The 22,708-nt window shown below is 36.4% G+C and overlaps 1 protein-coding gene and 1 pseudogene across 9 annotated transcripts; one reads left to right on the top strand and one right to left on the bottom strand.

The window, feature by feature from the left end:
• Positions 1-7,486: 7,486 nt before the first annotated feature.
• Positions 7,487-8,230, bottom strand: LOC147519962 (protein FAR1-RELATED SEQUENCE 6 pseudogene; annotated as a pseudogene).
• Positions 8,231-10,470: 2,240 nt separating this feature from the next.
• LOC147519961 (alpha-mannosidase-like) lies at positions 10,471-21,858 on the top strand. Of its 9 annotated transcripts, none has more exons than XR_015212385.1 (29): positions 10,471-10,944; positions 11,007-11,090; positions 11,152-11,240; positions 11,324-11,498; positions 11,652-11,771; positions 11,845-11,928; positions 12,009-12,083; positions 12,197-12,310; positions 12,569-12,669; positions 12,754-12,847; positions 13,660-13,839; positions 13,909-13,998; positions 14,426-14,491; positions 14,575-14,631; positions 14,846-15,065; positions 15,446-15,582; positions 17,101-17,166; positions 17,250-17,309; positions 17,444-17,515; positions 17,752-17,799; positions 17,939-18,058; positions 18,918-18,983; positions 19,793-19,905; positions 20,006-20,090; positions 20,312-20,431; positions 20,512-20,607; positions 20,706-20,753; positions 21,429-21,497; positions 21,628-21,858. XR_015212385.1 is itself a non-coding variant. In XM_086591480.1 (29 exons), exons 1-29 carry the CDS (start codon positions 10,735-10,737, stop codon positions 21,814-21,816), a joined length of 2,871 nt encoding a protein of 956 aa, XP_086447606.1. In that variant the 5' UTR covers positions 10,500-10,734; the 3' UTR covers positions 21,817-21,858. The 9 variants fall into 9 exon arrangements, 8 of the variants coding, with proteins under 8 accessions (XP_086447606.1, XP_086447601.1, XP_086447605.1 ...); XM_086591480.1 differs by having other exon boundaries at positions 10,500-10,944; positions 14,846-14,901; positions 15,450-15,582; positions 20,312-20,422; XM_086591475.1 differs by having other exon boundaries at positions 10,516-10,944; positions 20,312-20,422.
• Positions 21,859-22,708: the final 850 nt, after the last annotated feature.

Below are 22,708 nucleotides of genomic sequence, written 5' to 3'. Positions count from 1 at the left end.
ACTCTTAGATTGTGAGAACAATTTGGAGAAGAGATTGGGAGAGATTGGAGGCGAAGAGAGGAAAATGAGAGAAGAGAGGGGGTACTCAGACACAAAGTAAGGATTATTTAGGGGTACGGACAGACACATGGAAGAGTGACACGTATGAAGTGATTTTTGTGAGAGTGTTGAATAGTGATCTCAAGAGTTCGCTCACGCTAGTGGGGCGTGAGCGGAGATAGAGAAGAGAGAAGGAGAGATGAGTTTGTGGTGGGGAGAGAGAGAGTTGGATTTGGTTGAGAAGGAAGGAGGGAGAGAGAGGAGAGGGAGAAGAAGAGTGAAAGAGGGAGATTGAGGCTGTGTGAGAGGGAGAGGGAGAGGGAGAAGAAGAGTGAAGGAGGGAGATTGAGGCTGTGTGAGAAGGAAGGAGGGAGAGGGAGAGGGAGAGGGAGAGTGAAGGAGAGAGATTGAGATTGTGTAAATTACTCTTAGATTGTGAGAACAATTTGGAGATGAGATTGGGAGAGATTGGAGGCGAAGAGAGGGGGTACTCAGACACAAAGTAAAGATTATTTAGGGGTACGGACAGACACATGGAAGAGTGACACGTATGAAGTGATTTTTTGTGAGAGTGTTGAATAGTGATCTCAAGAGTTCGCTCACGCTCACGGATTAATGTGACACATGGAATCTAGCAGTCCACGAGGGTTGCGTGTGACTTGACTAAACGGTTAGAAGAAATTATCACGTGGGAATTAAGCTTGCTGGCACATAATAACAAATACTAGTATACTGCTAAGCAGTGGGGGTGAGCGGAGTGGGAGAGGAAGATGGAGGAGTGGAGATGGAGAAGGAGGAGTGGAGATTTAGAGTGTCGGAGAGGGAGAGAACAATTTGGAGAGAGAGAGAAGAAAAACATAAGGAAAGAGATGAAGTGTTGAAGACATTTAAACCAACCAAGTTGGTTTTTGTCCGCATAACTCCCCTTCTCCCAAAATGTTCGCTCCGCTCACGGATTATGTCCGCGCCCATAGACAAAGCTTAGCAACCATATTATTTTCCAGTAAAGCCCAGCACAGAGCACTTTAGTGGTTTTGAGATAGAGAGCCCTCTTAAAGATGCTTATGGTTTACTCATATTGGAAATGAGTTTCTGCTAATTCACATATTTCTTCGTTTCTCTGATTATGTTGGAAAGATTAAAACAATGCAGGCTTCTTTGCATTATATTGGAGTTGGACTAAGTTTCTTTTCTTATATTTACTATTCCGATGCAATCCAACGACCAGATATAGACACTTCCATTTCCTATATCACCCATCCATGCCGCAAATTAAAATATAAGATCCGCGTCCACACGGATTTGTTGAGAAGACAAAGGTTTAAGATGATAGTTGTTCGACTTTCATTAGCGCCTCTGTTAGTATGTGAAAGAGAATGGGTAGAGAGGAGAATTTTAACAAAGTAGAGTTTTATTGAATACTTGAAGCTAATTGGCTTGATTACAAAAGTGAGAGTGGGCATGGTCGTTTATAGGCTCACACCACCGACTTTTAGCAAAAGAGTCTAGTAACTTCTTGCTTGAGTCTTATCTACTTGTTTCTAGAGTTGTCCACTAGATATTTCTTACTAACTAGTCAAGTAGATATTTCTAGTATTTACAAGTACTAGATATTTCTCATATGTTCTTACTATATGTAGAACAATATGGAGAATTCTAGATGCTAAGTGCATTAATTTTAACAGCCTCTTTAACTGTCTTTTCTGAGGCTGTATCAAATGTACTGGTAGCTTCATCTAAAAGAAGCATTCCCCTGACAGCTGCACTTCCCACTTGCCGACTAGAGTATGGTACCCCTCTCAAACCAGACGCATTTGCTGCCTTGGCAGCCTTCATGACCTCAATTTCTGAAACACCATCCTTCCAGTATTTTGTAAACTGTATTAGAAAATACCTTATTGAGACTGATCCGATCTTCAGTCTGAAAGATCTCGAGTTAAAGCATCTAATAACACCCCCATCAATCACAACGGAACCGAGGTAAGGTTACAAAATAAAACCTCATTATTAATGCAAACGCTCACTCTTTCCAGAGCCACTTGGACCAACTATTGCAAGGTTATTGAAAAGCGATCAATTGATGTGCTTGTGATCCCTTCAGGATATCAGGTGCCAGAGCAAGTGTCTCTGCTATAGACAGAGCAGTGATCACCAACGCCATGAAGGACATCGTGATTATCTCCAAGATTTGTATATTGCTTCTTCATAAGAATTGATTGTTGATATATACCATGTTAGAATAGTTGTATGAAAATAGTAACTAGAGTAGAACAGTAGACAAACAGTGAACAACCAAGGCGTTGATAAGACTGTCTTTAAGAAAAGATTTCACCCCTTATCTTTGGTGCAAAAATGCTACAATGGCATCTTCTCCTCACAAGATTCAATGGTTATAGAAGGCTGGTTTTGCACTAATCAGACTTCTCTCTAGAATGACATAATAACTCTCTCTAGCGGCTGACAGTAAGAAGAGAAAGAGAAGCTAGAGTTTGGTTTTATGCGAGATCAATATATTTGATCTAGACGCACAGTCATGGTTATATAGAGAGTCACAGTCGGTTTCCAGAAACAGAATAGGAAACCTACTGGAAACAGAAATCCGAAACTTGCTCCAAAAGCAAAACAAATTTAGGCAATATAAGACTATCTTCCAAATATAAAAGTGGAGAGAACATTCAATGTTCTTCACCTCCACTTTACTCAATTTTAAGTAGATTGAAATACAATAAAGAGATTCCAACAATCTCTCACTATTTCAAAATACTTATAGTCCCCCACTATTTTGGAATAGGATATTACAAAAGAAAGGGTTTACGAAATGCCAGAGAGAAATTGCAATGCCTAAGATAATGGTGCCTTTTGGGCTTGAACCAGTCATAGAGTAACATGCCTTTTTTCACATGAAAGTGGTAGGTTAAAAAATCTTTGAACCAACTTCCCTTGTAGTGAAATAGATGACATGCATCCACATTGCTTTTTCATTATATGCCAGTTCTGCGGTGTTGTGCTTTTTGGCCCTGCGCTATTTGTGTTCCATGAATGCTCTAGAGTACTTGCCTGAATACTCATAAGAGCCGACCTAGTTCTACATTCACGTAGGTGGATTTCCATCAGGTGTACACTGCAGTTTAAATACACCATCTCATTAAAATATGGGCTATGGAATCCAATAAGAGTTAAATAACTCATTCTTACTCACTGCAATTCTAGTTATACAAAGTATATTATAGTACCATCTCGCCATAGGGTGGGACATTTCATAAAAATAAGACGATAGTACTGTAAGACGACGAAGTGACTTGTTTTTCCTTTTGAACCTACTTTATGGGATCTCCAATCACATAGGTAGGGTTGCTGTCAGTGTCTCCCTATATATGGGCATAAGTCCCATCCCCCTTGACGTATAACCACTTGGCTCCAAAAGTGGTGTGGTCAGACATGTGGCCAAACTAAGTCCAACCTAACATAATCTCTAGCAGCTGCTTGATTATATTATATCTCAAACTTATATGTATTCTTTTCCCATTGCATATTTCTTTATGATTTAGCTATTGCAATGAGACAGTTGCAAAACATATACACATCAGGAGGCTATTTAGAGCTAATGAGAAGATTTGCCAAGAGGTTGCTAACCTTTTAGTATCATCACGTAATGAAAATATTTCTACTAAGTGCTAAAACAACATGATGAGACCAACATGAGTTATAATTTCTATATTTACCAATCATTCAATTATGTAGTGCCTTAAATTCCCCTATACCATCCAGCCGATTTGGTTTAAGGTACGCTGTGAGCTTCAACTAACCATATTCAAACGTCAACATCTTGACAACTGAATATAGCAGTTACAGAAATGAGTTTAACAATATAATAAACTATCATTTCTAATGACGGTCTATTATGTATTTCAAATAGGAATTTCTTTGTATTATACACATTCTCAATGCTATCATTCATGATATTAAATCATCTAAACAAAGAGAGATTAACACATATGTCTTGCTTTACTCTAAAGAAAGTACACATCTTTATCAACAATGATATTTTGACATCCATACGACACCAATATGTTGTTGAATTGCTCATGTCATTTATAGGCGCTTGAATCAACTCATACAAATATTTAACTAAATTGTATACCTTAAGCTCATCACCTGGTACTACTTGGTATTGTAGTTCCTCACAACTAGAGTCTTTAGAATTCTTAAGAAGAAATTCTAGTTACATGAGCAAGGTTCCAAAATAGAATAAATATTTTTTATGAGTGAAACCCCTTAGCTATTATTATTAGCATTGTATTTTGCAATACAACTATCGCATTTAGTTTTTTCTTAAAGATTCAATTCAATCTATAGATCCCCCAATAGGTAGATTAACTACCTTCTCTTAATGATTTGTGTAAATCAAGAGTCCAGTTTAGAGGAGTTGTATCCTTTAAAAGGACACTTCTCATATACAAACAACTTCCTTATAAGTTAATGAATCTTCCTCAAGAAACATATAAACATCATCACCGTGAATGGTGGATATATCACATTGAAGAATAATTAAACGACAAACCAAAGCGCTTCAATAAAACTACAAAACGGTAAGTACAAGCAGAGTGTCGGCCTCTCTGGCACACTCATGTGACATAAGCTTTTTCATAATTTTCTTGACCAAAGAAATGTTATTTTAGTCATATATTATTCATAAGAGAGAAAAAGAAGAATATCACATTGAAAAATAATTGAACGACAAACCAAAGCGCTTCAACAAAACTGCAAAACGTTATGCACAAGCAGTGTGTCAACCTCTCTGTCACATTAATGTGACATAAGTTTTTTTTATCATTTTCTTGACCAATGGAATGTTATTTTAGGTAGGTGCTATTCATAAGAGAGAAAAATAATAATGTCATATTGAAGAATAATTGAACGAGAAACCAAAATGTTTCAACAAAACTGCGAAATGTTATGCACAAGCAGTGTGCATGCCTTTCTGGCACACTAAAGTGACAGAAGCTTTTTCATCATTTTCTTGATCAATGGAATATTATTTTCATTAGGTATTATTCATAAGAGAGAAAAAGAAGAATATCACATTGAAGAATAATTGAACGACAAACCAAAGCACTTCCATAAAACTGCAAAACGGAAAGCATAAGCAGTGTGTTAGCCTCTATGGCACACTCATGTGACATAAGTTTTTTCATAATTTTCTTGACCAAAGGAATGTTATTTTAGTCATGTATTATTCATAAGAGAGAAAAAGACGAATATCACATTGAAGAATAATTCAACGACAAACCAAAGCGCTTCAACAAAACTGCAAAACGTTAGGCACAAGCAGTGTGTCGTCCTCTCTGCCACACTAATGTGACATAAGATTTTTCATCATTTTCTTGACCAATGGAATGTTAATTTAACAAGGTATTATTCATAAGAGAGAAAAAGAAGAAAATCACATTGAAGAATAATTGAACGACAAACCAAAGTACTTCAACAAAACTCCAAAACGTTATGCACAAGTAGTGTGCCAATCTCTAGCACACTAATGTGACATAAGATTTTTCATCATTTTCTTGACCAATGGAATGTTATTTTCATCAGGTATTATTCATAAGAGAGAAAAAGAAGAATATCACATTAAAGAATATTTGAACGACAAACCAAAGCACTTCCATAAAACTGCAAAACGGTAAGCATAAGCAGTATGTCAGCCTTTTTGGCACACTCATGTGACATAAGCTTTTTCATAATTTTCGTGACCAAAGGAATGTTATTTTAGCCATGTATTATTCATAAGAGAGGAAAAAAAAAAAAATACCACATTGAATAATAATTGAACGACAAACCAAAGCGCTTCAACAAAACTGCAAAACGTTATGCACAAGCAGTGTGCCAGCCTTTCTGGCACACTAATGTGACATAAGTTTTTTCATTATTTTCTTGACCAATGAAATGTTATTTTAGGTAGGTATTATTCCTAAGTGAGAAAAAGAATAATATCACATTGAAGAATAATTGAACGACAAACCAAAGCGCTTCAACAAAACTTTGAAAATAATTTTCATTGGTTAGCCTCTCTGGCACACTAAAGTGACAGAAGTTTTTTCATCATTTTCTTGACCAATGGAATGTTATTTTCATCAGGTATTATTCAAAAGAGAGAAAATAAAGAATATCACATTGAAGAATAATTGAACGACAAACCAAAGTGCTTCAATAAAACTACAAAATGTTATGCACAAGCAGTGTGCCAGCTTCTCTGGCACACTAATGTGACATAAGTTTTTTCAACATTTTCTTGACCAATGGAATGTTATTTTAGGTAGGTATTATTCATAAGAAATAAAAAGAATAATATCACATTGAAGAATAATTGAATGAGAAACCAAAGAGCTTCAACAAAACTGCAAAATGTTATGCACAAGCAGTGTGCCAACCTCTCTGGCACACTAAAGTGACAGAAGTTTTTTCATCATTTTCTTGACCAATGGAATGTTATTTCAATAAGGTATTATTCATAAGAGAGAAAAAAAGAATATCACTTTGAAGAATAATTGAATGACAAACCAAAGCGCTTCAATAAAACTACAAAACGGTAAGTACAAGCAGTGTGCCGACCTCTCTAGCACACTCATGTGACATAAGCTTTTTCATAATTTTCTTGACAAAAGAAATGTTATTTTAGTCATGTATTATTCATAAGAAAGAAAAAGAAGAATATCATATTGAAGAATTAGTTGAACGACAAACCAAAGCTCTTCAACAAAACTGCAAAACTGACAAAGATTTGTTGGTTTGTCATTCAATTATTCTTCAATGTGATATTCTTCTTTTTGTCTCTTATGAAATAATACATGACTAAAATAACATTCCTTTGGTCAAGAAAATTATGAAAAAGCTTATGTCACATGAGTGTGCCAGAGAGGCTAGCACACTGCTCATGCTTACCGTTTTGCAGTTTTATGGAACCGTTTTGGTTTGTCGTTCAAATATTCTTCAATGTGATATTCTTCTTTTTCTCTCTTATGAATAATACCTGATGAAAATAACATTCCGTCATGACTTGATATATTTTTGTTGGTTGCTTTGTGGTTGCTCGACTTGGGAACTATAGTACTGTAGGAAGAACATTTTACTGCAAAATAACAAAAGTATAATTATTTATAACAGTCTGAAAAGGTAAAGCAAGAAGAATATTGGTAGTGAAGGTACCTTTTTGTTGGTGGATTTCCAGTTTTTTTTCCGACTCCGATAACAATCTACCTTTCGGTCATCCCACTCACTTTGCTTGAAGTGGATTTAAGAACTTCACATACCCTGGTTGCACACTTTCAGCGACTCATTTGGATGAGTTCCAACCAATTCATCCTCCACACTATTTGAGTTATTACTTTCATCTACTAGCTTTCTCTTCAAATCCGGCCTTAAGCACACCCAAAATAGTCTTGAACTTTGATTATGATGATGCCCCTTTCTCAAGAATTTGAATTGTACAAGGATATAAAATACCATATCGTTGAACTGGGTTACTAGCTTCAAAGTTAAGTGATTCACAACTTTCAACATATTTACGCTTGAAATCTTTTCTCCACCTTGGGAGTATATAGTGAGAAGGAATCTCATCCACAAACTCATTAAGAACATATAAAGCATGCCTACATAAAATCCCTTTGTGCTGAAATAGGTGACAGATACAATAGACATTAGTTTTAGCCTTGATAAAAAGAACTTCATAAGCCTTTGGAGTATGCAGTTTTCCATCCTTATTGACAACATGTTCTTTAATTTCAAATGTTGTGATTTGTTCATCCACTCTAACTTGCGACTTCGAACATGAAGGCATGCTATAAACTTCCTCCTGAAACTTTAGAAACATCGCTCTAGTGTAGACATTAGCCATTTGTCTTTCAAAAACACACCTTGTCTTTAGAAAATGAGTAGAGTTGAATGAAACAAAATCTACTTGGCTCTCTTTCTCATATTTATCACTCAAGGCTGCCTCATATTGATCCACAAATTCCTTCAAAGAAGTTTTTGCATGCACATAACCATCAAAAAATGCGTTCATAAATTCACTACGTTGAGTGGTAGACATACCTGCAAAAAAAACATCCTTGAGATATACTGGAACCCATTGTTTCCTCAGCTTGTATAACGTATCCAACCATACATTTTCTTGAAGTTTGTGTTGTTCAATCATTTTATTCCAAGCGTCTACAAATTACTTGATCATCAGAGAATCATACACTGCATTATTCATTGCCACTTTAATTGCTTCGTATTCAATTAGGCTTCCTAACTTATCACCAAACGATGACGAGCGTTAGGGAAAACATTGACTATAGCTGCTGCATTGCCTTACTTTGGTCGGTGATTATAGCATTAGGAAAGTGTCCATACATTGCATCTAACCAAGCCCTAAACACCTACTCAAATGTCTTAATTGTCTCATCCGCAAGTAACCCACAACCAAACAACACAGACTTACCATGATGGTTCACTCCAACAAATGGAGCAAACTTCAAATCGTACCGATTAGTTAAGTATGTTGTATCAAACGTTATTACATCCCCAAAATAACCATAAGCAGCTCTTGACCTTGCATCAGCCCATAATACATTTCGTACTCGTCCATCATCATCATGATTTACTCTGAAAAAGAAATTCCGATTTTTCTATTGCATTCTTGTAAAGTATTTTTGCATTGCTTTTGCGTCTCCATCTTTTAGTTTTAGTCTCTTGTACTTGTCAACATAGTTCCTTGCTTCTTTCTTCCCACATGTAACATTTTGATGCCCTCCTACATCAACTACAATGTTATGCTATGATTTGGTTAGCTTTATCCCCGATTCACAATGCAATTATAATCTTTTCTTGATACCACTATCCATGTGCTTGTGTGATCTAAATATTCACGCTTTTGAAGGGCTACATGCATGATTGTGTTCCAAGTCAAAGCCAATCACCTCCCATATCTCTGAATCCATCAACTTTACTTTCATATGTGCTTTGCAACCAACCCTTGAGTTTGGCCTTTTGTACAAAATTCCTTCCTTTTCAACCTTAAATCCTTATTTAGAACACGAGAACTGTGTGAATTGCCTTTGATTAGTATTTTTATTGTTATACGAAATCTTGATTTTTGTACCCCTTTTGCATAGTGTGATGATTATAAAAGTCTTTAGCATCTTCAAACCTTGAAAATTTCATACCAAGTGTTGGTTTTAGTTCCACATTGCTTATATTGTTCTTGCTGCCAAGAGTAAATCGAATGCAGAACTTCACAATCTCCACCTTTAGCATCTTCCATATCTAAATCTTGAAATTTGGTTATTTAGAGAAGGAATGAAGAGTAAGATGTGAGGCCGCTGTTTTAGTTGATTAAGAAAATGGTTGGAAGAATAAGGAACGCCGAAGGACAGCAGGAAGTGCTGCAGAATCCTGTGCTTTTATTTTGTTTGTTACGATTCCCCTTTATTTTCTATTTTTCCATAATTCACGTTTTTCTTTTTCTTTAATTTATGTTTTTCCCCTTTTCATCATTCTTTAAATAACTTGGTATCTAGTTTTACAACATCCACGTGGAGATTTGTCATTGGTCTGTCACTTAGGTAACAACTAGTAGTTGTTCCCATGGCACAACTCAACTAACTATTGCTGACTAGGGTAAGATATGACAGAAACAACGGTTACAACATAAAGCTGAGCTGGATGTCTTTAGTCCTTTGACTTTGTCTTTAGTCTTTTGACTCTGTATGATACTTATTAATAGTGAGTATCGAAAAAAGTGAGGGTGGTGATCATCAATGAATGAGAAAGAAAAAGAAATGCAGAGGATCTTACCTAGATTGATTGCTCATTATTCAACTAGAAGTGCTTAATAATAGATCAGCAACTTCACAAGATATGAATAAAATTACAATTATATGAGTTTATGAATGTTACGCAACAAGAGTGAAGTCACAAGAAAAAAACATAGGACCAATGTAATTGACTAGTAAGCTCACAGCCTCACACTGCGTACAAGAGAATATGTTTTGTTAGGGTGTGTGGACCGAAAAGAGAAATAGTCCCATAGGGAGTTCATCATTGAAAAGAAAAATAGTCCCAGTTCAACAAGGGTTGATAAAGTTGATAAAGTGGGAAGTTCACTAACTAGTACCGATGCTTTTTAAGATAAAACCCCACACCCATGGCCAAAAGGTGGTTAAGTGGGTGACAATACAAGGTGCGTAAAACCTCACCTAGTGATTGAGTGGCTACGTACAACCAATGTACTAGGATTCAATGAACATACATATGGTGGCACGTGAGCGGAACAACAAGTTTTTAAGCGTGGAGGGGGGAGGAAGACATGGACAGGGAAAGGGAGACAAAAAGAATAAAAATGAGGACAGACACAAACTAACCAAATCTTTGGCCAGAATGTTCGCTCACTTTTGATAACGCATCTCCAAGTCACTGGGTTGTCGAGTCAAATATAATGGGTCGACAGCTGTCACTTGCGTAAAGCCTAATCTACCTAAATCTTACATATATCAAACCAACCGTCTAGTTCGTCTTCTCTGCAAAACTCAAGTGAAAACAGTCTTGCGCTGGGTGATTTGGACTTGAACGGAGAACACCAAGTTACTCGTTTGTCTGCATGCACCATTATGAATGTTATTTAAACTCAGATAGATATATTCGTTAGGGAGTTGAATAATGGAAAGTTTGACGACTGTTGCTTCTTTCTTTGTGTTTTTGTGTATAACTGGTGTCGAGTTAGTTGATAGTAGTTACACTAAGTATAACACTGATAGTGTTATTGTGGAAGGGAAACTGAATGTTCATTTAGTTCCGCATTCGCATGACGATGTTGGTTGGTTAAAGACTGTTGATCAGTATTACCTTGGGCTTAATAACAGCATACAGGTTACTTTTGCTTACTTTTACTCTAGTGTTTGTTTATATATATAATTTGTTGTGTTTTGCAGGGTGCTTGTGTCAGGAATGTGCTTGACTCGGTGGTTTCTTCATTGCTTCGTGATTCTAATAGGAAGTTTATTTTTTCCGAGCAGGTAAATTGAAACTACATTACTTAACTTTTGAACTAAGAATCACATTGGAGTTTGTTACTAGGCATTTTTCCAACGATGGTGGGCGGAGCAAAATGTTGAAACGCAGGATGAAGTGAGGAAACTTGTAGATATGGGGCAGTTAGAATTTGTGTAAGGGCATAGTATGAAATTTAATGAAACCACGAGAGGCCATTTGTTGTATTAATATACTTGTTTTGCTTCTATTGGCGCAGAAATGGTGGCTGGTGTATGCATGATGAAGCTGGAACCCATTACATAGATATGATTGACCAAACAACTCTGGGTCATCGCATGATAAAGCAACAGTTCAACAAAACTCCTCGTGCTGGATGGCAGATTGATCCTTTTGGACACTCTGCTGTTCAGGCTTATCTACTAGGGGCTGAGGTAATGCAGCTTTTACAATCATCTTCTTTTATGTTTGAAGTGAAGAATATTTTGGTGAAGTGTGTTGTCATGTCTCCGTCATAAAATGAAGTATCCTTGATACCTGCATTTTCCTCAGTTAATGAATATATTTTTGACCAAATTTTCCTGTAGCTCGGTTTCGATTCCCTCCATTTTGCAAGAATTGATTACCAGGACAGGGCAAAACGAAAGGAGGATAAATCTCTCGAAGTCATATGGCGTGGGTCTAAGACTTTCGGTTCTTCATCTCAGGTTTGGAAGTTCAACTTTAGCTGTCACAGCTTTCTTTCATGTACTCTACTTGCTGACTTTGGGGGTTCTGCAGATATTTGCCAACACATTTCCCATTCATTACAGTCCTCCCAATAAATTCCACTTTGAAGTGTTTGAAGACTCTTTACCAATCCAGGTACCCACTTTGAACATTGTAGCTCATTCTCAGACATAGCTTCCATTTGTTATGGAAGTATTGCTTATTTGTTAGATCAGCAGGATAGTCCTCATCTCTATGATTACAATGTTGAGCAACGCGTATATGATTTCATTGATGCTGCTATGACTCAAGTAAGCCTAACGACACAAATAAGAGCTAAAAGTATATGTCCACCTGTATCAAGTTGAATTTGAGATGAAACTGAAAATTATGTATGACCATATGACCAACTCATGTTTACCAGGAAAATGTAACTCGTACAAATCATATAATGTGGACCATGGGTGATGATTTCCAGTATCAGTACGCTGAATCTTGGTTCAAGCAAATGGACAAGTTAATCCACTATGTGAACAAGGTATGCTCGTGATGATCACCATTTATTTTGTTTTTCATTTTTAAACCAGAACCTTCATTAAAGTGCATGTGTTATTCCAATTACTAGGTCGACAATATGATTTTTCTTCCCCATTCAAAATTTGTTTTTGTCGATAATTAACCCCATTAAACTCCGCCTTTAATCCACGCTTCTTGTAGTTCTTCTTTCGGATAACACATCAAATAATCCAAATTAACTCAAATTGCATTTTGGTTTAAATTGCATTTTTTTTGGCAGGATGGTCGTGTGAATGCACTTTATTCTACTCCATCAATTTACACTGATGCAAAAAATGCAGCAAATGGAGGATGGCCATTGAAAACTGATGACTATTTTCCGTGAGCAATAGTATTATCCATTTATTTCTTGGTGTAGCCCTGTGAAACTGATAGTTCTCTTCACCTACTATCTCATATGTATAGGTATGCAGATTATCCACATTCTTACTATACTGGTTACTTTTCAAGTCGCCCTGCACTCAAGCGATATATCCGTATGCTCAGTGGGTACTATTTGGTATGACATAAACATACCTTTTTCTGGGAGCATTCATAAATAAATATATTGAGCTATATGAAAATAAGGAGCTATTACTATTTTATTAATTCATGCTTTTGGATGGTCACAAAATTGTGCTTAATGGTTCAGAAAAGATTCTTGTTACAACATCTAGTCCCACATTAGGTCCTTATAGCCTTGTATCATAAGATATAAAATCTTTGGTTGCTCTATTCACTGCCACTTGGTTTTGAGTTGGATGCTCCAAATTATTTGTGCTAGGCTCCAGGCTCACCCCTAGCGCCTAGCACCTAGCACCCAAGGCTGTCTAGACTCGCGCCTCAGGAAGCCTACTGTTGCCTAGCCCCAATCCAGCTTGCATGCCCCTTATACTCTATAGCCCCAATGACCCACATGCTCCACATCACCCACTAAACCCCTCTACGTGTTTGGCTGAAGTTTTGCCACACATGAGGGGACGTGTTGAGATACATAGTTCCACATCGGGCAATTAACGACACACATCATAACATGTAAGATTCTGAGCTCACTCATTGCCAATCAGATTTGAGTTGGATGCTCCATATTTAAGAAGCCCATTTTCCAGAAATCTATGTTTGTTATGCTGATCAAATTTTGATCTAGAATATGATTTAGCAAATATGGATGGTCACACCCCCAGGATGTCCATATGGTGGATGGGATTCTCCAGTTATTATTCTTATTTATTTATTTATTTATTTTATTTGTTATTATTATTTTTAAAAATATTTTATTTCCTCAGGCAAGTGCTAACAATATAGCTGAAAGGATTTATTTGTCCGAATTAGGCTGCAAGACAATTTGAGTTTCTAGTGGGGAGGAGGTCCTCTGGTCCACACTCCTTTAGTTTAGGAGACGCTTTAGGAATTGCACAACATCACGATGCTGTCACTGGCACCTCACCCCAACATACTACAGATGATTACTTGAAACGTCTTGCTCTAGGGGCTTCTGAGGTTCATAGTCAAGTAAATTTCATTTCATCCCCCCTCCCCGTCCCACGCCCTTTGGACTTACTCATGGTTTTCTTTTGGTAGGCAGAAGCTGTTATTAACTCAGCTCTGTCATGTCTAACTAATTCAAGTTCAAACAAAGACTGTGCAGTTCCAGCAGCAAAATTCCGCCAGGTAATACGATTGTGCATGTCTTCTAGTCCTAATGTTTACGAGATAAAGCGCTGCCCTCATTGTTGAAGTGCGATCACCGTAACTTCAGGAAGTTCATCATATGTTTTCTTTTGTTGGTGAGCTAGTTCTATGCGATACTCACGAATCGTGACTTATAATGTTGATATTTTTAAGTCAGAGAAAAAACTCATCACAAGTTCTATATACGCTTATTCTTATGTTTCTGAGAGAGATAAGGATAGGAAGATAAAGTTTGTCCATGCCGTCAATCTTTTCTTCTTGTAATGTGTAGAAGCAAATGTTGTTTTTTATTCTTAGAAAGTGTACATTTATACGTTTCTGATTAATGTTGGATCTCTTTTTTTATTGTTTGTTATTTGTCCAAGGTCTGATATTGTTCTCGGGCATTCTTTGTTTATATTTACAGTGTCTTTTGATGAATATTACCTATTGCCCACCAACTGAGGAAGCAATCTCGGAAGGGAAGAGCTTGGTATGTCGTCCACTGCTTAAGTTTTGACTCAGGGTGACTGATTGGAATGTAGGATCTCTACTACAAACTTGTTACATTTGCAGGTCGTAGTGGTATACAATTCTCTTGGATGGATCCGCACTGACATAGTTAGGATTCCAGTAAGTACATACTTTTGTTTTTAAGTTGGTTATATTGTCTACAATATTGCTGTTATCTTTTTATTTTTTCTATTTATCTTTAGACATTCACTATGGTTACTCTTATACTCATAAATGAAAAATAAATTTCAAGTAGTCATGTTCTCCCTCCATCTTGGGTCCACTTTGTACAATATTTTCCACCCTTTTTGTTATAATGAAGTTTTTCTATCAGGTTAGTGACGCTAACCTTGCGGTACATGATTCGAAGGGCCAGAAAATTCAGATCCAGTATGTGGGGATAGATAATGCTACTAGTGATCTAAGAAGTTATTATACCAAAGCTTACCTTGGAACATTACCAAAACAAGACCCTAAATATTGGCTTTTATTTCAAGCTTCTGTGCCACCTCTTGGCTGGAGCACTTACTTTGTTTCTAAAGGTGGCAGGAGGGGTAACTGTTGTAAACTTTCTATTTTCCCTCTCTTCTTTCTTTTGTTATATTTTTCCGCTTCTGAAGTGATTGAAATGCCGTCTGAGGAAATTATGCGAACTAGAACCATGGATAATAGGCAAGAGAGATCTTATGTGCACCTTATAGCACTTTTGGTGAATGGAAATTCATGACGGCTTATATGAGAGACACTTCACTCAATAAGTTGGGTATGACACTTAAGTTCGGCTCTGTTACCTCAGGGCACTGTTAATTTCTAACTTATCTAGCTTAGAGGGGGAAGTTCTTCATGAAACTGAAGTACCAGCAACAATTACAATCATCTTTGTTTGGTCAGATTTATAGTCTTATCTCTTATGCTGTACCCTAATACAAATCAGGAAGATACAAAAGTCAATATCTCTCTGCGATGGCTGCTCCACAAACTGAGACGGTTGAGGTTGGACCAGGGGATCTGAAAATGTACTTTTCATCAACATCTGGACAGGTGAAACGGATGAGGAATCTTAAGGCGGGGGTGAGTAGTTTCAAGTTTACCTACAGTTAGGATTTCAGCAATCTCTCGCTATTCTTTTTTTAAAGAATACTAATACTAATAATAATAATAATATAATAATGATCATAATAATAATAGTAAACCACAACTGTGTATATGACAGTTCTATCTAGTTGTGCTCATTGCCTCATTGTGTATTAATTTGCAGTTATCTATTTGTTTCCTCTATGCATACCCTTCGCAAGGTATTATTTTGTTCTTCATGGTTAATTCGTTCTTAACTAAGTCTAATATGTAGGTGCTCAATATAAACTATTTATAATGGAGCTATTGGATTTTTAAAATTTCCCTTTTAACTTGAGATCCTTAGAAACTTCACCAAATAAGTGTCTTCTAGGCCTGAGAGCAATCAGAGATTGCAGCTCAATACATAATAACAATGATTATTATAGCGAAGGGATTTTTTGGGAAGCGTAAGTAACCTTTTTCAGTAAAGGAGTTTTGGGCATCTTGAATTAACTTGACAAGATTTTAGGTTTGTCAATGCTGCAGTGAAAAATCTAAATCAAACGTTTTAGCAACTATTGAGCTTTAGCCTACTTTTCTCAGGCATGTGCTTGCCCCATGTTAGACCGCCACCCCTATGATATAACACTTTTACATATATTCCTAAAAGCTTGATCCTTAACAACTTCAAAGGTTGTTAACAACTTCAAAGGTTGCCATAGTAGGATCCTACATAACAGATTTAGTGATAGCTTTGAGGTCCTGAGAGAGCATCCAAAATATTGAGCAGGAGTCATCATTTGCTAGAGTCCCCATCACAAGGAATCTCAAATTACTATTTCCATGAAATCGCATAATGTAGACTAGGTACGATAATCAGGAGTGGTATTAGGCTATTAGTGAGAAAATTGAGAAAGTAGACTTGATGCATGGACATTACCGAGAAGAACTATCGTTGCACCATTATGAAGAAAAAGATTAGTCTATAGGCAAAATTAATGTAAAATGAATCAGAACAATCAAAATTTATGTCAGATGAAGGTTACAGTTTTAAGAAGTTAAAAATAAATATCAACCCTACAGGGCTTCCAATGGAAAAGGCTGGAAAAGATAATTCATGTGGCTGGTCCCATTCATATAGGATTAAGACATGATGATGATGGTGGTGGTGGTGGTGGTGGGCAGAAATGAGGCCTAAAAAGACAACTGATGGTGCTTGATAGTCAAGACTGCGTCTATGCAGATTGGTCCAATAGATATCTACAATAACAATATTTTCTGACTCCTGATTATGTTTTTGAACGATTTGATATTTTGACAAATCTATCGTTAAAAAAGTAAAGATATGTTGAAGATAGATTTTTGGAGAAGGTCTGGAGAAGTGGTACAGGATGTATAAACTACAGTGACTTCCTTTTACCAAATCAGTGTGTTAGTAGAAATATTTATCAGTCACACCATTTCTCATATTTATGTCAGTTTCGTAAAGAAGTCATAATCCAGTGATAAATTTTTGGGTGGTGTTTGCATCAGGTTGATATACCTATACAGCAAAGCTATCTGTGGTATGGCTCGAGCAGTGGTGGCATGGACTCTAAAGTATGCAGTCTTTTGGACAGCATAATTTTGTTTAAGTTCACTGTTTGTTGGCATGCTAATTTCTATATGTTTGTTTTTTGTAGGCTTCTGGTGCATACATATTCCGGCCCAATGGTGCCCCTCCTGTGCCTGTTTCAAGATTGGTAACACGCATCTATATTACTTAACTATCATTACATGTGTTTACTGGAAATGCTACAATTTGCATTTTCATCAATTTTTTCATGCCTTTTGCCTTTATTGGACTTGTTGTTTTCCTGTTTCTGTTCAATTGTAGGTACCTTTGAAGATCATACAGGGACCCCTTGTTGATGAGGTTCATCAACAGTTCAGCACGTGGATCTATCAGGTTAACCTTCACCAAGACTATCCTTTACTTCTTAAAATCTGAATATCTTGTATTCAATTGAAATTAGATGCCGTTACTGAAATGTATTGTATTTCAATGTGATTTGCTTACATAAAAAGAAAGTACACCATTAGTGGAACTTGATAAGAATATATTAATAAATCATCCACTTTCTACTTATTTGGCTTATCATCTGTATACAAGAAGGTTTACCCTCTGTGGTGAACATTTTCCAGGTGATTAGACTTTACAAGGACAAAGAGCATGCTGAGGTTGAATTTACCGTGAGTCTTTTCACTGATTAGGATCCCAAATTAAAAGATATTTTAGATATCTTCAGTGTGCATTTTTTTTTCCAATTTGTTCAGTGTGCTGCTAAGTGTGTTAAAGGTTTGTCTTATTTGTTTGAATATTTGAATGAAGATTGGACCTGTTCCATTGGAGGATGGTATCGGAAAGGAAGTCATTACAAGATTGACTGCAAATATGGTCACAGAGAATACATTTTACACTGATTCTAATGGGAGGGATTTTCTAAAGCGGGTATTCATATTGGTCTTCTCTTCCAAATTCCTTAAAACTGGATAATTGCATGGTGTACTATTAAATACTCTTCTTCATCTTTTCTAACCTAGTTTTTGTACCATTCATCCTTATACTAAGAAACGAAAATCATAAAGAAGTACAAACTGAACTTACCTAGAAGCATCTTTTGCACTATCGAATAATTCTTACAGTTACTTGCGGTGTTTGCAATTTCGAATGGAATGTTGAAATTCCGACAATAATTTCATTTTTTATCAAAATATTTATATATGATTGGAATTTCATTGATTTGAAATTTGGTTGGAAATCTTTGGACTTTATTGGAATTCCGGTATTTAGAGCTGTCGGAATCCGCCAACTCTGAAATCCTGAACTATGGTTACATATAGGCAAATTTGTTCGTGCAAAATTGAGAATGGAACAATGAGTAGTGTGACTAGTACACCTTACTGCCTCAGTACTCAGAAAATTTAGTAACATCAGTGAAGGCGGTCAGAGTACCAACCATGATACTTTTAACGCGTAAAAAACAAACAAACACATGGCCAAGAGTTTTTGACAATATCAATTGTAAATGCTGAGTTGCTCTCTTGCTACGGCATGCCTCAAGTGCAGAAAATGGAAGACATTAGATTCTCAGTTTTTTGTGAGTACTTGTTGCAGTATGTTTTTTAGGTGGCGACTGAGGTTCATGCTGGTTACAGCCAATCACAGTGGCATCTAATTGAAAAACTTAAAAGTGTACCATACTATTAATAGTTAAAACCAAAACTAGCATTGTTCTTTTGGATATGTTCTGTCTCCATGTTCTTTCATTTCATTTTCTCAGCTAAACTATTTGACGTGTTCTTTTCAGGTGCGAGATTACAGAGAAGACTGGTCTCTTTCAGTTAATGAACCTGTGGCGGGAAATTATTATCCCGTAGGTTTTCTTCTGACAGAACTGTTTACTTAGTTATATTAAAATGAGATAAGTACTAGGAAATTACAAGTTATATTACATATGCATGGCTCATTGAACCACTAGGTGTAATATATAGTGGGTTGGACCTACCAGTAGACAATCCCAAGGAATATTTTAATTTTTTAATGCTTTAGCTATTCTGGTGAATACCACAGAGGTCGGTGAGGTCGGTGGATGTTAACAAATTGGATTGATGAAGTCTGGGTTAACAGGTTGTAAGGAGGGGTGTGCCGTGTGTCATGTGCGTGTTTCTGATGGAGTTTTGATGCTTGCCACTGATTCCTGCCTGGTGGTGGAATCTTGGTTTTTGCTTATTTTTCATTTTGGGTACCCCCCCCCCCCGCGGGTCTTGTGCTTAGTTTCTTTTGCTTGCTGGATTTGCTTTTCTTTCTTTTGGGTTGGGTTCTGTTAGGTCTCGGGTGTAAGGGGGTCATTATTGGTGCTATCTTGGTCCTAGGACTAGTTTCTGACTATTCTCTAGTTGTTGATGTAATTCTTGGACTGTGTCAATTTAATTGCGTTTTATCGAGATATAAAAAGAAAGTGATTCTATGAAACAAACAGCATTCCTTAGTGGACTGACACATGAACATAATTTATGATGCTCCAAAAAGGTAAAAACTTCTTAGTTCTTACCTTGGTCTTGCTATCTGACCATGAGGTAGTAACAGAAATATGCAAAATGCATGAGCACCATAGATTATTGGAAATGAAGATTTATGATTCTCCAGGCTTGATTGTTCTGAGATTCTTGTGTGGATTTTCAGCTTAACCTTGGAATATTTGCATCGGATAAGAAATTTGAGTTCTCACTTTTGGTTGATCGTGCCACTGGAGGTGCCAGCATTAAAGATGGAGAACTAGAGTTAATGCTTCACAGGTACATTTATCCTCTAGTCTACTGTCAAACACCGATTTTCTTAGTTATTAATGCGTTTTTGTTAGAGGTTTAATTGATTACCTCTCTTTTCATGCAAAAGGCGCATGATCTATGATGACTCCAGGGGTGTGGTTGGATCCCTTGATGAGACTGTGTGTGTAGAGAATACTTGTGAAGGACTTAAGGTATGTTGATATTACCCTTAAACTTAGTAAGCTTTGAACTTATAGCAGAATTACTGAAGAATTTAGCATATGTATCAAATAGATCAAAGTTGGAATGTAGATGCATTGCTTGTTCACTTGGGCCAAAAAATTGTTATAAGAGTCAAGAGTTTCAGACAGATCAGTAGAAACAAATGATGTAGCTGACTGTTTTTACTTTCTTCTCAATCTTTGATGTTGAGGTTCGAGGCAACTATTATATGAGCATTCACGAACTAGGGGCTGGGGCACGTTGGAGGCGCACAACTGGTCAACAAGTTTATTCTCCCTTTCTCTTAGCTTTTACACATGAGGTATAGCATGTAAGTTTAGTTAGGTTAGTTTATTTGAAAACCAACTTTTTTCTCCTACTAGTCTTCTGGATGGCGAATTGATCTCACAGAAAATGGAGAATTGGATTGCTTCTGATGTAACAAGTGCAACTGCAATGGATCCTAATTACAGTTTACCTCCAAATGTTGCTCTCATCACTCTTCAGGTAATCTTGCATTGAGACTACAAAAAAGTGAAAACTGATGGGACTCTTACATTTTTTGTATCAAACTATCAACCACATTAATGACTTTGGTGATGCAGGAGTTGGACGATGGAAATGTTCTCCTTAGATTGGCACATCTTTACGAGGTAAAAATAAAATGTTTCGTTTATCCATTCATCCACCTTCCCTCCTTGAAGATTAGATTTTAGAAATTGTCCAAATCTATATGCAAACATAAACCAACCACTGTCTAATACCAAGGACAGTGTGATCATGTAAGTACGCAGTGAGATTGTCACATAGAGTACTAATGGTGTGACTGATTCCTCATGCGGGTCAACACTTTAAAAAAACTGCTTTGTTAATTTAGGAAGGAGTCGAGATCTCTACAACCAGGTACAGAGATCATCTCTGTAACCGTGTTATCTCGCCGTTGATCCAAATCCGAGATGTGTGTGTTTGCCCCGATACCTGTGTGTGTGCTCCGAGATGTGTGTGTGCACCGAGATACGAGATGTGTGTGTGCACCGAGATACGAGATGTGTGTGTGGTACAGAGACCGGTTATAGAGGAACCAGTCTCATTTAGGAATTTAGGATAGATTACTGGCGCTTGGGGTTTGTCAAAAAGTTAAAAGTTTCTTGTTATAGTATATATATACTCAAATTGCTAACTTAGAAAAAAAAAATGTATATATACTAAAAAATATATAATCAAAAAGGTGTCTGTATATACATAATCAAATATAGAATGAGACTTGTTACGTTGAAAAGCTCCAAGTGAATACGGTTCTTTTTTTTCCTTGTGCTATGAAATTCAAGGCTGGCGAAGATGTGGAGTTTTCGGCCATGGCCAAAGTCGAACTGAAGAAGCTGTTTGGCAAACGAATGGTACGTTGAGTCAGTTTCTCTAAGTATGTCTTGGAATTCGGAAAGTACCAGTTTATTGTCTTACTGTGATGTTAGCATTATGCGTAAATATATGAATACTAAGTGAAAATTGACTGTTTCTCCAACTCAGATTATTGAAGTTAAAGAGACAAGTTTATCGTCCAATCAAGACAAGTCAGAGATGAAGAAAATGGAATGGAAAGTCGAAGGAGAGAGCAAAGAAGAACCCGGTCCCCTGAGGGGCGGCCCAGTTGATAACTCTAATTTTATTGTTGAGTTGGGTCCAATGGAGATCCGTACTTTCTTGTTGAAATTATAGAAATGTAATTTTTGCAATTCATCAGCCCACTGATTTGCTATTGCCGACATGATGTATATAGGACTAGGGCTGTTAATGGATCGGTTTGGGTTGGATTCTGGAAAATCTGAATCCGAACCGATAAGAAAATTGAGAATCTAAAACTAAACTGAATCGATAAGATATATTACCAACCGAAACCGAATCGAAAACTATAAAATCAATTAAATCTAAAATTAAATCAATTAATTTCAGTCAAGCAATTGATAAACATATACAAAATTAATTATAAATATTATTAAAATGTCATTTTATCGGTTTGGGTTTATATTGGTTCGTTGAAAGGCAAATCCAAAACCAAATTAATATCTTATCGGTTCCGGTTTTTAGTCGGTAAAAGGCAAATCAAATTATCAAAACCCAAGTTATTTTTTATCGATTTGGTTCGGATCGGTTATGGAGTTATTGAAATCCATTGACAACCCTGTATAAATGACAACATACAACATTAAGGCTATAGCTATAAAATGTAGGTGCAACCATTAACTGTTGAAACAATAATAGAGGTGTTCCTCATAAAAAATTAGATTTTCGGAAAAAAGAGGCACCTCTAACCTTTTTTTTTTTTTTCCGAAAATCCAATTTTTTCGAATTCCGATATGATATTTTTTCAAATTTGGTCATGATATTTGTGTTTTGATATTTGAAATTTCGATATCTAATTTTTCTGAAAAATAATTAGATCGGAATGAATGTGTTTTCAAAATCCGATTCGATCCAATTTTCCGATTAATGTATAAATTTTTAACATATAGTGATCTATTTCATATAGTTACTAAATTAAAGTTTACAAAACAAATAAAAACCCTAAAGAAATAGAACATTGTCTCTCACACAATTTCAAAATATCAAT

This window comes from Coptis chinensis, chromosome 2 (assembly GCF_015680905.1).
Source record: "Coptis chinensis isolate HL-2020 chromosome 2, ASM1568090v1, whole genome shotgun sequence".
Classification (NCBI taxonomy): Eukaryota; Viridiplantae; Streptophyta; class Magnoliopsida; order Ranunculales; family Ranunculaceae; genus Coptis; species Coptis chinensis.
The sequence above is the reverse complement of the archived record's forward strand: the minus strand, read 5'-3'. Positions and strand labels throughout refer to the sequence as shown.